At 41.0% G+C, this 17,900-nt stretch overlaps 1 protein-coding gene across 1 annotated transcript in view; it reads left to right on the forward strand.

Annotated features, from left to right (window-relative positions):
• The window catches only part of RLF (RLF zinc finger), a 53,663-nt gene that overhangs the window by 29,015 nt on the left and 6,748 nt on the right, over window positions 1-17,900 (forward strand). The window contains exons 5-7 of the mRNA XM_086479329.1: window positions 4,787-4,989; window positions 10,979-11,115; window positions 16,491-16,632. Coding sequence (XP_086335455.1) covers window positions 4,787-4,989; window positions 10,979-11,115; window positions 16,491-16,632 — 482 coding nt within the window. The remainder of the gene's footprint in view (window positions 1-4,786; window positions 4,990-10,978; window positions 11,116-16,490; window positions 16,633-17,900) is intronic.

Genomic DNA, 17,900 nt, shown 5'->3' on the forward strand with positions numbered 1-17,900 from the left:
AAGGGTTGCAAGGTGTCTCTGCAGTGGTTTTTCTAGCAAGCTCTTTTAGTCTTGAGAGGCTTGCTGGAACACTGAGACAGAACAGACAACAGCAAGAGGTCTAGGAAGAGAAGGAATAGGAAAATCTGTTCACGGCCATGTTTGGAAACATAACAGATCTGAGATTGAGTACAAAATCAGGTTCTCTGAGGGGAATACAGCTGTTCTGAGGAATAGGCAGCAAAATGAGTTTTGTTCCCTTTTCAGGGACAGGGAGGTTGTTGCAGGCAGTCTGCTGGAAAAGAACAGACACTTCAGAGGAAAACATAAGTGCTAGGACAGAAATAAATACCGGTCAGATACCTGCGTCTTGCTCCTGCCTTCATCACTTATATCTGCATGGCAGAGGAGCGGAGTTTGCCGTTTGCCTCCTTTGCAGGGTTCAGTGCACACTTGCTTAGGTGGAGAGGCATTGGCCCTGGGGCACAGGCTTTCTACCCTTGGGGGAGGAGGGGGTGCACATGCTGACTGGCCGCTCCCAAAGATTGCAGCAAGTTGAGACCCTCTTGTCCATACTAGTAGTGAGTCCACCTCCTGTGTTTCATTAGCAAGTTTCTCTCATCTGTGCTTGAAGACAAAAGTGTGACTGTTAACCTGAAAACATTGAATTTTTTTAACTATCCTGTGAGCCAAGAGCTGTAGAAACAGGGACTACAGAACTGCTTTGAATGCTTGCGGGCACTAAAAACCATTACTGACGTGCCCATGAATAGCGTGCTTCACCTGGATAGATGACTGTTACAATGTTGAATAAGCAAGCAAGTGTTCTGAGAGCTGTTCCCTAACAGTGATCTCTTGGCCACCTTGTGGTAGCAGTCTCGTACATCAAATAGGATGGGTATTGAACACGGTTAGTTTTCCTTGGTAACTTTTCAAGCACAGTGTCATATACAGATGTATGTAACGGGTCTGCATGGCAAGGTTTTGGTAGTGGGGGGGTTACAGGGGTGACTTCTGTACGAAGCTGCTAAAAGTTTCCCCTATGTCGGATATAGCCAATGCCAGCTGGTCTTAAGACGGACCCGCCGCTGGCCAAGGCTGAGCCCATCAGCGACAGCGTTTTTCGCCTCTGCGGTAACATATTTAAGAGAGTGAAAAAGTTGTTGTGCAGCAGGAATTGCAGCGAGTGAGAGGAGTGAGAATGTGTGAGAGAAACATCCTGCAGACACCAAGGTCAGTGCAGAAGGAGGGGGAGGAGATGCTGCAGGCGCCAGAGCAGCGATTCCCCTGTGGCCTGTGGTGAAGACCACAGTGAGGCAGGCTGTCCCCCTGCAGCCCATGGGCGGTGGAGCAGATGACTGCCTACACCCCGTGGAGGGCCCCCACGCCGGAGTAGGTGGATCCCTGAAGGAAGCTGTGACCCCGTGGGAGGCCTGCACCAGAGCAGGCTCCTGGCAGGACCTGTGGCCCGTGGAGAGAGAGAGAAGCCCACGCTGGAGCAGGTTTGCTGCTGGTGACCCCGTGAGGGGGGGCTCACGCTGGAGCAGTCGGTTCCTGAAGGACTGCACCCCATGGAGGAGACCCACGTTGGAGCAGTTCATGAAGGACTGAACCCATGGGAAGACTCACGCTGGAGAAGTCATGGAGGACTTTCTCCCGTGAGGGGGACCCCACATTGGAGCAGGGGAAACGTGTGAGGAGTCCTCCCCCAGAGGAGGAAGAAGCGGCAGAAAACAACAGAGCAATGAACTGACCCCAACCCCCATTCCCTGTTTTCCCTCCTGTGCTGCGGGGGGGGAGGAGGGAGGAAAATCGGGGTCAAAGTTAAGCCCGGGAAAGGAGGGAGGGGTGGGGGGAAGGTGTTTTAGGATTTGGGTTTATTTCTCATTACTCCTCTCCAAGTTAGTTGGCAATAAATTACATTTTTCCTTTAATGGAGTCTGTTTTGCCCGTGACGGTAAATGCTGAGTGATCTCCCTGTCCTTATCTCAACCCCACAAGCCCGTTGTTATTTTTTTCCTCTCCTCTCTCCTGTCCAGTTAAGGAGGGGGAGTGATAGAATGGCTTTGGTGGGCACCTGGCGTTTTGGCCAGGGTCAACCCACCACAATGTAATATTTAAGGAAGAGAGGATCTTTGTTTCTTAGCAACTGGAGATGTCACTGCAGAATGTCTCTTGGTCAGCCAGCTTGTTTTACCATCTCTGTTGAAGTTACTTTGTGAAGTGTCAGTGTCAGCTATGTCAAGAGTTTAGTGCTCAGGTTTTTCCTGTGAAAACTTGAAACCAGTACCGCAGACTTGAATCTTAAAGTGACCTCTAATAGGCCGCTAAGCGAACGTCTGCAGAATACTAGGAAGTCTCACTACAAGCATGCAGTATGTCCTTGGCTCCTGAAATGAGTTTTCTGTTTAGGTGTGTGTTGTAAGCCTTCTGCCGACTAGTGTAGGGTCTGTTAGGACGTGTTCTTTTTCTGTTTGGACAATAATTTAAGTGCAGAAAACATTATAATTTCTTGTTTTATATTACATGCAATCCACTCATTCAGAAATTTATATACTACTGGTTTCTTAGCTACCCATCTCACCTAGTAGTAAGATACTAACATAGTGAAAATATTGTTGTGCAGTAGCTCTTCCACTAAGTTGTTATTCTAAAGTAAACTTTTTTTTTTTTTTTACTAATCCAGACTCTTGCAGGCTTTTCAGGTAGCCGGTTGACTGCAGCTGCTGCAGAACACTGGTTCTAATACGTATTCTATCAGAATGTCTCGGGCATTTCTGTAACAACTTCTACAGATCATCAGACATTTTGTTCCTTGGTTGATGTTTCTGCATGCAGTATGAGAATATCTTGACTGCTCTTTGTTAATTCTCAAAGGTCTTTTGAAATACATACAAATCTGGAAATTAGTATCAAGCCTTTCTGTTAAGCTGCAAATAGCTCTGTAGCTGTCTTGAAGCATACTAGTTAGTCAGCTAAGGCGAAGTACATAAATTTCAGCAAAGCTTTTGATGCTGTCTCTCACAGTATCCCTCTGGATAAAATGTCCAGCCTACAGCTAGACGAGTCTGTAATATGTTGGGTGAGCAAGTAGCTGGTCAGGCTCAAAGAGTGATAGTAAATGAGGTCACATCAGGCTGGTGTCCGGTTGCCAGTGAGGTTCACCAGGGCTCAATTTTAGGGCCAGTGCTCTTTAATGTTTTTATAAATGATCTGGGTACCGGAGTTGAATGTACATTAAGATAGATACTACATTAGGAGGAGTGGTTGATTACCTCGAGGGCAGAGAGGCCTTAGAGAGAGATCTGGGTAGACTAGAGCACTGAGCGATCACCAACTGCGTGAAATTTAACAATGGCAAGTGCCGGATACTCCACCTGGAACAGGGTAATCATGGTTATAGGTACAAGTTGGGGGATGAGAGGCTGGAGAGCAGCTGCCCAGAAAGCGATCTGGGGGTTTGGGTTGATGGCAACTCGAATATGAGTCAACAGTGCCCTGGCAGCCAAAGGGGCCAACCATGTCCTGGGGTGCATCAAGCACAGCATAGCTAGCTGGTCAAGGAAGGTGACTGTCCCACTCTACACTGCCTTGGTGCGGCCCCACTTCAAGTACTGTGTGCAGTTTTGGGTACCTCAATATAAGGACGTCAAACTACTAGAGTGTGTCAAGAGGAGAGTGACCAAGATGGTGAAAGGCCTTGAGGGCAAGACTTAGGAGAAGCAGCTGAGGTCACTTGGTTTGTTCAGCTTGGAGAAGAGAAGGCTGAGGGGTGGCCTCATTGCAGTCTGCAAGGGGGGCAATGGAAGGGGAGGTGCTGATCTCTTTCTGGTGACCAGCATTAGGATGTGAGGAAATGGAATGGAGCTGCATCAGGGGAAGTTCAGAATTGGACATTAGGAAAAGGTTCTTCACGGAGGGTGGCTGGTCCCTGGAACAGGCTCCCCAGAGAAGTTGTCACAGCACCAAGCCTGTCCAGAGTTCAAGGAGCATCTGGACAGTGCTCTTAGTCACATGGTTTAGTTTTAGGTAGTCCTGTGAGGACCAGGAAGTTGGATTTGATGATCCTTATGGACCCTTTTCAACTTCTGTAAGTACCTGGGAAGAGAACCAAACTAAGTCTGTGAGGTTTTTAAGCAGATCAAGTTTTGCTAACTGCTTACAAAAATAACCTGAAGTTATGTTTTTACTATTGAATTATTTCATGTCCCATAATGATTAGTTGGTTTTGGTTGATCTAGAGCATAAACCTAGCATGCCTTAAAACTATTCTTCTGAAGTACCGCAAAGATAACATTTTCACCCTCAACTTCATTTTATATATTTTTGTCATTATGTGGGGTTTTAACAACTTGGGTGGAAAAATCTCCAGTTGAAAAGTATGTAATGCGTTGTTTGATGTATTTTTGGTTCTTTGGAATATGAAGCTACAATTAAGAGCTGAAGATTTTAAATCTCAGCTAAACTACTGGTGTCTTGTTCAAAATACTGTATGGTCTGATCAGTGTCTGCTGGGGCACACCTCCTTACTGCGTTAATGGATGCTATGTTTTGGTTGGGGGAGTAGGGGGTGAGGGGTGTCTGTTTTCTGTAGCCTAGCGTTCTGTCTCTACACAGTTGATGTGAATTTGTTTGGGATAAAATATTCTGGTTGTTGCTGTCGCTTTTTATTACATCTAGAGTTTCCTAAGAAAGCTGACCGTACTTATACAACTTTGTAATAAAATGAAGTGTGAACACAGTAAGAATTTCAGTTAAGTGTCAGCTGTAAATTGGTGTATTCTCAAAGGCTTTTTTCTTTTCCTAGCTAATAAATTGATTACACGAGAAGGGCCTTCCTTTCTGCAGATGCGAATAAAACATTTGATGAAGTCGAACTGCATCCCACAAGCTACTTTCTTGTCAAAATTGTGTGCAGATTCTCCAGAAATTGCAAATGTTTCATCTTTTCGCCAAGCCTACATCACATGTGTGTGTTCTATGCTGCCTAATGAAGACTCCATTAAGGAGGTTAGTAATCCATAGTCCCTTTTTAATGTATATTTATCAAGCATTTTAGAATTTATTTCTGCAGTACTAAGAACTGAAGCTGAAGAGTGAAACTGTTGCAGCAGAGTTTCAAAAGAGAAATGCAGACTGCAATTGTATTAACTGCTGGTGTAGATAAGTATGTATTATATGCTTGCGTCCAAGGTTAGATGTGTTTGAAAGCTTAAAAAAAAGCTTGTAACTTCAGTCCCTCTTGTAAGCAAAATACAATTGGAAAGCTGTCTTTTCTGACTCAAATACTAGTTACTAGAGCAGTTACTTCTCTTCTAGTTGTTCTGACTTAGGAAAGAAAAGTGTTTTTTTTTTTTTAAAAAAAAAAAAAAAAAAACCCACACACCACACACAAAACAAACAAAAAACACTTCAGAGTTGTTGCTTCAGATCTCTAAACTCATTTTTAGACATTAGTCTTCCTCTTACAGTAACAGTTGTAGTAATGATTTGTGTTAACACATTGCAATCTTAACAGCAGTCATAGAACTCTTGCCTCTATTGCTTCTTGAACTCACGTGCCTGTTATTTTATCAATCTCACTGTTTTTGTTAGTCGTATGGGTTTGGTGTAGTTTTAAATGTAAGACTTGGAATATTTTGAGTAAGCTTTGGTGAAACTGGGAGAAGTTTCACGTATTAAAAAAAAAAAAAAGCAACTCTGCATTTCCTGAGTGAGTGGCAGACTTGTTTGGAGTGTTCTTGTTATACATGTAAACAACTCAAAAAGCATTCTTTTAAAAATACTTCTTCTGAAAAATAAATATTTGGATATTTGTGCCCTCTGACAGATTCTCCATTTTGAGCCAGGTTACCCTTAGTTTGCAGTACTGTAGGAGCAATGAATGCATTGAAGAGCTCACTACAGACATGATCTGCATACTGGAGGTGTTGGGGATATATGGGTAACTTGCAACATGTTCTTTGATTGGATTGGCTGGTAATGGTGGATGGCATAGAAATAGCATTAAGTTGTGTTCAGCTTTTAGTTTCATTTAAGAGTTATGGAGTGTAGCTGTATCTGTTTTACCTAGATACTCAGAAAAGTCTTTACTTGCCAGCCCAGTATAAGACCTAGAAGACAGATTGATGAATTGAATCAAATTATGGTAATCAATTAAACATTTTATGGGAAAATGAAGCCACTAAGCATCAAAGCAGTTCTTAAAACAGTATGGTTTATTGACTTAACTGGACCTGTAGCCAACACTGAAAAGTGTGGTCAGTGGTGTTACGGTGCCAGAAAGTCGATGTAAATAATTGGCAATATGAGGATTTGCATGTGATGTTTCTTTGTGTGCGTGGTCACAAGTATTGTGTAGTTCGCACTCTTTACAGAATTGCTGAAATCACAGAAGTCTGAAATGCTTTTGTTTACACCTTTGTTTTCAGAAGGCGAGAATTAATGTTATATCTTCATGTTACCTATCATATTCCTCAGGTAGAAAGTTATCGGGTCTAATGACAAGTAGGGAAAAGGGATGGAAAAAAAGATGAAAGATGAACAGCTTAAAGAATGGCAGCTGTTGGAGAAGAAGAGGTGGCAATGACCAAAAACCCAGTGGGGGGAAGAGGGAATGGACTGTAATGAAAGAAACAAGGGTTATGTGAAATTTGAAGTTCAGAGTAGGATAGGGTAGATAGAGGGCTTAGCTAAGGGAAATCAATGTTACAAAAAGGATGAATATGAGTTGAGAGAGCTGGGGAGGATTGGAGAGAAAGAACTTGTTTTGGAAGCTTAGGCAGTGTATGGTCATCAATTTCCAGGAGCTGCAGATTATTGGAATGGCTAGGTCAGGCTTGGAAGTTAAATTGCTAAGCTCCTAAAAGTTAAGGCTGGTGAACTACTTCTGTCTATAGTCAGTAACATACATCGATACGTGCGTGTGTGTGTGTGTGTGTGTGTGTGTATCTCTATGTACATACATACATATATATGGCTATAGCTCATGTGTGTATGCACTGTATATAAAGCTGTCCCTTGCATTTCTGGATCTGTCCTAAGGCACACATGTAACAAATAATACGACGATGTAATTGTTTGTTCACAAGAATCTTGTGCTGCTCTGTGAGAAACGCGGAAAGTAACAGAACTAAGAATTGCTGTCTGGCTTACCGATTCCAATGTTTGGCTTGAATTTGCCTGTCTTATTGAACCAATGAAAATGGTAATTAAAGAGGTTCTCCTACACAGCAGTTAACAAGTAGTTAGTAACACTCTTCATTGTTGCAAGAAGCCCCAAATGTTCCATAATCTAAGATGGCTTTCTCTGCAAAGCAAGTGCCAGCCATATGCAGCAATACACCAGGGTTTCAAATGAAACAACCAGTTAAAATTAAAGCCAGATTGATTGTTTTAATTGTAATTTGTCGTCTTTGTAGAATGTCCGTGTGATTGTTTGCTAGGTTGCATTTGAGCTCCAGGTAGCCGTCTTTTCTCATCGAAGTACCGGTTTTTTTTTAGTCTGGACTTCCTTTGGGAAAGACCATTCAAAAACCTGAGAGTAAAGCGCTTGAAGTCTGACTTTAAGTAAATGCCCATTATCCCATTCATAAAAAAATTCAACGGGGAAGATAAGAACAGTCATCTTTTGGAGGTCCTCTCCAGACGCTGCCTACAGAATAGGGAATTGTTGTTGGGTTGTATGCTTGAAAGAGCAAGAGGGAAAGTCAGTAAAGCTGGTTAAAACACTGGGGAAGGATAGTTGCTTATCATGAGTTTGCTTGCAAAAATATTCTTAGTTACTGTGTCATTTCCAGTGTCAAGTTAAACCAAGTGTTCTCTAACCTCTGTAATTTCCAGTTTGATTAGAAGATTACAAGAACTTAAGCTAAGTCTTCCTTACTCTGCAAACTCTCTATGCTTAATGAAATACTTTTGATATAAAACATGGTCTTTTATTGATTTTTGAGGCAGCAGCTCCCAAACTGTTGCAGCTGCATTATTTAATGTAAATAAGGTAATATGCTGCAAGAGAGTAGCCTGCATTTACAGACTCAAGAGTATGTTGTCCCCACTCAACTAGGAGGAATTTACAGTCTCTGAGCTGAGGCTAAATTGCTTGTAGTTGGTTCGTGGTATATTGCTAGCTCCTGAAAGGAGGGTAGGTCTCCCTAGATAAGCAGGTTGGGTGCCCCATTTTTAAGGAGTATTAACATGATGTCCTATTAAAAAACTGGTAGAAGGCTTAGGTTAGTGGTGGGGTATTTTTATGAACGTATAAGAAATTAAATATCTTTGTATCGTTAATACTTTTTTTAAACTCCAATGACATGGAAGACAAAGACAAGGTAATTCCTACATGGTTTTTATGTTCCATGGAGGAGTAAACTGGTATCCTGCTTGTTAATGGAACGTGAGGCGGATGACAGCATTTTTTTCAGCAATTCTAATTTAAAATATCTTAGTACTATTCGTTCTGTAGTCTCTGAACTTGCGTTCAGCTATTGGTCTTGTTGGGTATCTAACAGAATAACAGAAGCACTGGTCAACATTCCAGGTTTAATAAAGATACTTTCATTTAGTGTCTGATTTGTCACTTGAGTAACTGACTAGATACTGTTTGTTGGATGATTTCAAGCTATGCATTTGGACTTTTGTCTTAAATATTATTTAAAAAAAAAAAAAAACAACCACAAAACAAATGCAAAACAACAACAAAACCCAAGGTCTGAAACGAGATGGATCGTTGACAAAATTTGAAGTAAACAGGACTTGAAAACAAATTGCCTTGTTGCTTACTCATTAGTTAATGCCCTGAAGACGAGTAGTTTGACCAAAAAGAATCAAATTTCTATGTGAGAAGGAGAGTGAATCCGATGTGCTGTGTGACTGCAGGCTGCTCCAAGTGCCAGACATGCCTGTTGCTGGAGCTGGTGTTTGTGCTGTTCCTGTTGGTCCAGCGCGCAGCAGATGTTCCAGGTGTTGGTACACTGTGAGTCTGAGTGAGGAGTAACTGATGACTATTAAAAATGTGCTTTTCAACGTTCTGCAGCCTAAGAAACCCTAGTAAGTAGGTTTTAAGTTTGTAGTTTTTAAAACAGTGGTAGTGTTGTTCAGTGTTTGTTCCTTTAATGAAACTGGGAAACTGAGCATCGTCTCTGTCAAGTGATGCGTGGCCAAGGAGATCACAGATAGGCTGCCGTGTCATTTTCAGATTTGTGGAGGAAACATATCCCATATTTGTGTGCACTGACAATTTTTTTCTAAAAACCAAGACCTTGAAAATCGGGCTTGTATCAAATCACTTCAGGCAGCCTCTTGCATTATTTAAGAATGTTTGCTGCAGTGTTGAGGAGATGATGTAATTCCGGAAATTATCAAAGTAAAAAATTGGGTCACTTACTTTGTTTTGATAATTTGCTTTATAAAATGTATTGATAGAAATTATAATCTATAAAGGCTAGGAATAACTGAGTGGAGAGGTGGTAGAATACTGTGAAAAGATTGGAGTTGCCCGGCTATCAGACATGTATTCAACTAGGCTTCCCCACAAGCTGAAAGCTTGTCTGCCTGTAAGTACCGAAGGCAGATGAGAACATAAGAAAGGTGCTGCTGGCAAAGGATGGTGGAGGGAGGTGGTGTGCAGCAGTGTCCTTCTCTGTCTCTCTTTTTTTTTTTTCTTTTTTCTTTTTTTTTTTTTTTTCTTTTTCTTTGACGTGTGAGCCAGTTCTCTCCTGTGCGGTGACAAACACCTTCAGAATTCTTTCATGTGGCCATGGGTATGGGCTTGCTTTTCCATATTCCCCAACCTGATGGAGGTGGCATGTGATTTGCAGACGTTATAAGTGCTTATTGTCTCTGACATGCAAGGAGCAGTAATGTCTGTTGCCTTAGCAAAGCATTGTCACTTAAATCAGCTCTTGAGTTTTCTCTCTTCCCAGAGGTGAGTCAGTGACAACCCCCCAAAAAAACAACCTCCCAAAAAATAACCTGCTGCATTTTACTCTCTTTTTCAAATGCAAAACTGACGCGTCTGCAAGCACTTGCGGCTTGTGAATTGCTTTTAAAATGTCTGCTGCAAAAGGTCAGTCGTGGGTCTCACGTTGAACACCAAAAGTCAGTGGACCCTAGAAAATACTGACATTGCTCAATGAACTCCAGTGTCAAGCCTGTATGGAAAACTGGGGTAATGTACCTGCTTCTGCTCTTCCTGCTGAATGAGATATATGTGAAAATTAGTTTGGTATATTTTAACTTCCTTTGTTCTTTCTATATAATTATTTTTAATGATTAACAAGTGGTTTGAATTGTTTGTAGTGGCAACAGCTGGTTAAAGTAGATGCTTGAGTACAGCCAACTTTGTGAAGTCTAATAGATCCAGTGGGGAAAAAAGTATTAAAAATAGCATTGTCTTAGTAGTAAAAGCACTTTGTAATTGCTGTTTGTGGTCCAAAATACTTGGCTTATGACCAAGCTAATGCCTTGTTTTGATACATGGGTAGGTGCTACCTTGAGGTGGGCTTTACACAACTTACATGGGATTTCTCTCCTCTAAACACTTATGTTTTTGACATCGTGCTTTGGAGTGTGAGTTCAGAATCGGCAATGGACAAAGAGGACAAGAGACTGGCTTTTTCGCATCTGTTGACCTTTTTGGACCTGGGTTTTAATTTTCAAAAGGAAAACAGGGATGCCTGCAAATGCTAGACGGTTGCCTGTATGTAAGCATTTTGGTCAGCTGCCCAAAATGGAAGGTGGTCCCAAAGAAAACCAATACCGAGAAGGGATCAGAACTAACATGGGTTAGACTAGTACCAGTTAGAACTAATATGTGAACTTTGTTGTGCCGTTCTGTAGCTGAAAGGTGTGGTATGAACTCTGGGTATTAAAAGGAGATGTAGTGTTTTGTTCGTGTGTTTGTGAGATCCATTTCCTTTGATACAGTAAACATGCCTTTCTTTCATAAATATGCTGAGAATAAAGTGCCTTTTAACTTCCTTTTATTTTTTCCTTTAAGATTGCAAAGGTGGATTGCAAAGAAGTACTGGACATGATATGTAATCTGGAATCTGAAGGACAAGAAAACACTGCATTTATTCTTTGTACAACATACCTTACTCATCAGCTTCAAACAGCAAATGTGTATTGCTCTTGGTAAGTAGTAAGTATTATTGCTACTCCTAACTGTTCCTCACTGGCTTCAATGCAAGAGAATTGAGCTAATATAGTACAAAAATATGTAGAGAAAGTGGATATATCTTTAACTTCATAAGCACATCAGACCGAAGTACTGTCTAGATAACTTGTGACAAAATAAATAAGGACTCATCTTGCTACAGTAATAGAGCAGTTAGTCAGACAAAAGTAATGGTTAAAAATGGAACAGCACTCGTTGGTACTAGCAGTAATGCTTCTACAATATGGTAGGTCTGTAAGTAGTGCTGGATCAGCGCTGTGTGGGTTGGTATTAAACACCTAAGCTGTGTGGTTCCACAAAGTATGTTGTAATTCAGTTCTTCTGTCTTGAATACTTAGACCCCTGAGAGTTTGATGCCTTTTTTTCACTTCCACAGAGATACAAGTAGTAGAAACGTGTAGAGGCAGCACCCTTTAACTTAGACCGCACGCACCCACCACAACCCCCCGAGAGACTTTCTATATTTTTGTAATTTCTATAACTGAGAATTGTAGTACTAGATCTCAGACAAATTATGACTACAAAACTTCTCTGCCCTCTTAACTTGCAGGAGATGCAAACCCATCTCTGTTTCAGCAGTGGCAAACTGCTGAAGCCAAAGCAGGGAAGTTGTTTTCTGCCCTTTACAAAGTGCATTTGTTGTTTCGGCTTTCAAGACATGGCTAAGTGTGTAGTTTTCTCCTGGTTAATGCTGATCTGGATAAAGCTTTACATTACCAGACATCTCAAGTATATCTTGGGAATTTGGATTCAGTCAGCTGTGGCATTGTTCATTTACTCACTCCACATTTTAAAGCCATTAAGAAAAGTTTTCGTAGCACTTAAGTGTCAGCAGAACGATTGATAGTTTACCCTGGTCCAATCATCTGTGCAAAAAGGCCAGAAGTATTTATGTATTGTTCCTATTTCAGGCCAGAAATGTCTTTTTGAGCAAAAGCATACCTTGTAGAGAGAAATTAAATTGTGGAAGACTCAAGAGTCCACCACTCTTGGAAGTTCTAGAGGCTGACTGTTTTTGCACTACTGAAATGTGTTATTAGAGCCACGTCCAAAGAGATACGAGGCTGAAGTCCATCACATGGTGTTTTTTGTTTTGTTTTTTTTTTAAAGATGAAAAAAAAAAAAAAAACCCCGACAACTACTAACATTCTTTCAGGGTGAACTAAATGATTTGTGGTTGTCCAAGCAGACTTGGTAAGCAGTTCTAAGAGCTGTATCCCTAGGGTGCAAACGAAGAGAGCTGGACTTCATGTGTAGCTGAGACTTTTAAGCTGGTGGGACTGGAGAACAGACTTCAGTGATACAGCATTTATTATTACAGAGCAACATCTCTTTTTTTGTGTCAACAACTGTGGGTTGATTTTTTGCTTGCAGTATGAAGTCTGAACTGAAACTAGTTAGAATCTGAATGAAACTTTCAGGTCCTGTAACTCTAAGCTACATTTTCTCCTGGCTGAGTCAGGAGAGATCAATTAGAGCTGTAGATTTCTCTTCATGCCAGTCTGCTCCATACAAACTGTGGTGATCACTGATAGCATTGCAGAGCTGATTTGAATCAGTACCCTGGAAAAGTGGTAAGGTAATGTTGCTTTCTCTGCATTAGTAAATTGAGCTCAGTCAAAAGCATACAAATGTCAGAGCTGTCTTGGAAGGACAGGAAATGTTAAGATGGACTCGCTGTAACATACGTGTTTAGTCTAATCCCCCACTAAAACTAATGTGGAGGAGTCCTATGCTAGAGAGTGCTTGGTAGTCATTATATAGGCTTAAGTACGGCATAAATATACACTTAGAATACTTAGTTAAATTGAATACGTGAGCTGAGACATACTCCTTTCTGTGACCAACTGCTGGTTTTAAGGGGTAGCAATTGTTAATTAACTTCAAAGAAGGTCCTGTCGTCTTTGACAGGATTGTAGTTGGAAGGTTATTTTATTCTGTGATGCTTGATCTACTGCTGATTTGGAATCTATTTGTAATTTTTCTAGGCCTGTCATCAACCCCTGCAGGATTTTGATTGTTACTAATAAAATATAACTTTTTGTTGTGTGTATTTAATCATAAGCCTGCATAACGGTGTTTCAAGTCAATACATGATTTAAGCTTTGATCAGTTTTCATAGTGTACTTCTGGTGCATTATGTAATTTGATAGTCCGGAACTGAGTAGTGACTAAAACATTGGCTAAAGATCTTTGAGAGGAGAGCAGGGAACGAGAAGAGCAGAGACCCTCTGGTACAGTGTAGTTTGCAGCTCGGCTTCCCTTTTGTGCTGTTATGGGTTTGGTTCAACAGACAAGCCCTATCGTATGTACTTGGAAATGTTCCACTCATCTGTAGAATCCTTAAATAAAATTGTTTCCTTCAGAATTTTCTGGATCACATTGTGCTTGATTTTTAGAGTAGCAGTATGCTGAAACATTTTCTGCTAGCCCCTGGCTGGCCTTTTACAGACACTGTAAGCAAGCAGTGTTGTCCAATGCAGTCCTGCTTGCTGCCAGCCACCCGTTCCCATTATTCTGCTCCATATCTTGCTCTCTGCAATGTCAGGGTGACTCAGCGTAAGTGATCCAGAGTGAAAGTATTTTGGTTCAGCCAAAGGAAAAGACCTGCGGACAGCTGTGAACAGCAGGTCAAAGTGAAGATCCTTTTGGGACTCTTAGTGTGGATGCTGTCTTACGTAGTGGATGAAGATGGAGCTTTGGTGCCATACTCACACTTGAGTCTAAACAGTTTGCTGCTGCCAAAAAGCGGGAGATAAATTCTTGCCATATTGTGGTGCTGTCTGCACAAGTCTGCCTCATCTGTTCTGGCTCTGGGCCCATTTGACCTGTAGTGAGCACATGCATCTAACCCAGCCAAAACTGTATAGCTTTTTTACAGATTAATGCTTGATTAGTTTACCATGTGGTCAGACGTGGTGCTTCTGGAAGTTGTAAGCTGTTAAATCTCTTCAGCTGTAACATCCCTCGTTGTGTAGAATGGGAAAATCTAGCCCCCCTTCCCTCCTGTTTTCACTGCTCTGGCATCTGCCTGATGACATGGTGCTGACTCTCCAACACAGCACAAACCTCTTGCATATTTGGAGAGGTTAAGCTACTTCATTAGCTTAGCTCAGGTTATCCTGTAGCCTCAAATCCCGACCTCCAAGAGAAGATGAGTAAACCATACATATATGTGAATTAGTGCTGTTGGTGTGAAGCTTCACGTCACAGCTGAAGAGGAAAACAAACTTAGGTTTGTATATGTTATTCCTCACTAAAATTGGCAGATTTTGCAATGATTGTTGCTGATAATCATAAAATAACGTGTAAGGCTGGAGGTATCCGCCGTGTTTGGAACTCTAGCAAAATGCTGCTGCTCCAGGCAGGCAGTAGTTCTGAGCTAGCCAGTTGCCTTAGTCTGCAAGGAGTCAGGCAATTCATCAGTCCATAAAGTAATGTAATGTTCAGCATTAACACAAGTGGCATTAAGTATGAATTGTAGCTAAGCACAACTTCAAAAAACTTCTCTCTGGTCTGATGTGCTAGTAAGATTTTCTTACTTCTGAGTATTACTAGGTATCTGTCTGTCGGTTCTTTCTGTTCTCTGCTGCCTCGCATCAATTTTGAAATGGACAATAGCCCAAATACTGACAGTTGTCCTTTCTTGCCTTTCCATACGTGCGAAGTTTATCTTAGGAACACTTCCACGTCACCATCCTTGAGGACCCCTTCCAACGACACACTTTAGCTTTGCAGAAAGAAGGGGTGGGATGAGAAAGAACAGGGCGAACGTTGAAAACTCTTTGCTCTGCCAAAAGCTCTTATGAATAAGGGATTATCCAGAGTGAAGCTCTTCTCTCACTGTTCTTCCAAATCACACCTCTGTAAATGTACTGAATAGATACGCAAAATGACTGATGTCTTGATAAACTGTTTTTCAAGTTTGTTTTGTTTCTGTTGTAGTGATGCTGAGTTAAAATTTTTTTAATACTTTTTTATATATATAAAAATATTCTATGCCTTCCTTGCATAAGCTTCCCTTCCTGCAATTCTTCCACATTAGTCATACTGATGATCAATTAAATTTTACATTTTGTCACTTCTTGAGGCTAAAGGGCTGTAAAAAAAGTTGCTGATACTCTGTCTACTTTTTTTTTTCTCTAGGTCTGTTTTAGGATTTATAATTAAAACACCTTGAATTCTACTGCTTGTATATTACTTTTTTGTGGGCCTACCTATCTGTGTCTTCCTGACTATGAAAGGCTGTTAATTGCATTTCTAGGCCTTTCAACAAAACAAATAGAAAAACCCCCAAACAAAAATAAAACCAAAACACCTGTTACCAGGAAATGTCCTTTTTTGTGCAGTAAATATATCCCAGGTCCAATCCATAACAAGGCCTCATTCACTTGCACTTGGCTTAGGATTCAGCAGTAGGATTGCACTAATTCAAAGGAAAAAAACTTGCCAATATTCAGTGTAAATTTTGCCCAGGTGTGTTTTCTTGATTTTTGGTTCTAGAGGCTGTGACTGACCTTACATCTAGAAACCTCTATGTATGATTTGATGCATTGAGTGGTTAAGTTAGCAAAGGTGAAGTTTGCTGTACCAAAGGAACAGAAGAAAACCTTTTTTTCAAGTGATATAAAAGACACAGATCCTATCACTCTGATGCTTTTCCTTTTTGGTGGCACTCGTGATGGCAGAGCAACACGAGGTGACAGGTTGCATCATCTGATGGCTGTGTTGCCTTGGTTAGAATAAATTGCTTAACAGAACAGCTCTGTGCTCAAATGGTGTGAGCAGTAAAGCACACAAGTGCTCAAAGACAACAGGCAAAGCCCTCAGCTTATGTATCCCTTACGTAGCACTTTACAAATGCGTTCTGTGAGAGGTGTCTTTTAAAGCACTGAGTGGCAGTTGCATCATTTGAATGCAGGTGTCGTCATCTCAGCTACTCCTAGTGGGAGAGAAGCAACTACTTTACATTATGATTCATCTTACCTCTTTTAAATTTCTGTGTGAAAAGTTAAGGCTCTGCAAGTGTGGGAGTTGTTTTCTTGTCTAGAAAGGAAGTCTACGCAGCTATAGGTGCCTCCTTTGTGAGATGAATCCTATTGCCAATGTCTTTCCCTGCTAAAAAACAGGAGATACGCTGTGGTTTGATCTAATGCTTATTTAGGAGTAAGGCACAGTAGCAGTTCTCTTCAGCCATCTCTCAGAGATGGAGACCTGATTGAAGTGTGTGCTTCACTTAAATTGTTGTGTTAGACTGAACTAAAGTGTGTAGACTCTGAACAAGTTGTCCATATCTGCAGTGTTCTTACGTTCTGTTTTCAACTCTTCGCAGGGAACTGACACTTTTCTGGAGCAAACTGCAGAGAAGAATAGATCCTTCTTTAGATTCCTTTTTGGAGAGATGTCGTCAATTTGGCATTATTGCCAAGACACTACAGCATTTATTTTTCTTGATAAGAGTCATTCAGTCTGAAGTAAGTAAGCTGCAGTCCGGAGTCTTTGGACACAGCCAGAACTGTTTATTGCATTAATTTGTTGTTTTCTTAATGCTTCTACTGAACTGATATGAAATGTAGCTTATTTCATTATTCATAATTTCTGATTAAGTGCCTAATAACTTACTAATAAAAATCTCTGAAAAATGCTTGCCATTGTAGTTTTGTGTCAGCTTGACACATCGAAGTGACCTTCAATCAGCGTGGAATGATTTGTTTGTTACTCGTGAAAATACAGTATGACAGTATTTTGCAAACAAAGCATAGCTGTGTTCTGAGCTGATGCCTGCTTAGAATCGAGGCGCAGCGACAATTTTCTGCATCATCTCTAAGAGGTGGCAGCTTGGCTGAAATGTCTCATATTTTTGTATTCTGAGAAAATAACCTGTTCCTCAAAATAAGGGATGCTATCACATCTGGACTTCTGCCTTCTATTCTGATGCCTGCCTTTAGGAAGTTGCAGAAAGGTTCCAGACATGCTTAACAGCTGTTTTTATAAACTCGTAGTCTCTGAGAAGTAATGGAGGGACTTTAAGTTAATTGATCCGTCTACCCAGGAGGCAAATACAGCATACTTTTGATCAGCAGAGCAGAAGGGATAGCTATGGGTAATCAGGGTAGTTGCTCAATAGGGTGTTTCTGTCTTCCTTTGATGGCTGCTCTTGACTCCATGAGTTGGTTAAACTGAAACTTCCTGTGTCTGGTCACTGCATGAGAGTAGATTTGTGGAGGGCAGTTATAAACTGAAATGAATCAGGCATACTTTAATGGAGGAAAAATAAGCAGCTGATATAACAGGATTTTAAATGTTTTAGTAACAGTATTACGTGGATCGTGGACCTTAAATTAGGTACGGGATATTCCCTTAGGAATGTCACCATTTCCGAAAGATTTCAGATATTTCTTCCTGAAAACCAGCATGGTTTTGCACATGTAGAGTAGAATTCGCTACATGAACTTCAGTTTTATGGATGTTTCAATTAACATTACCCTCCCAAATTTGCTCATCTTTTTGCATCCTTATATGGACATGAGTTGATTGAGTGTTAAGGCATCAAACAGATTATGGATAAAACAGACAAGGTTCCTTTTTTCAATTAGATTTCTCTCCAGCTTCGGGTTTGTTTGCCTGGGAGTCTGTTTCACTGACTAGAGTTAATCCTGTGAACCAAATGAGTTATCAAGTGTGACTTGATCAGAGAAGAGCAAGTATCAGGTACCTGTTCTAGAGTCAAAGCAGAGATCAG

This window comes from Leptosomus discolor, chromosome Z (genome assembly GCF_034619465.1).
Source record: "Leptosomus discolor isolate bLepDis1 chromosome Z, bLepDis1.hap2, whole genome shotgun sequence".
Classification (NCBI taxonomy): Eukaryota; Metazoa; Chordata; class Aves; order Leptosomiformes; family Leptosomidae; genus Leptosomus; species Leptosomus discolor.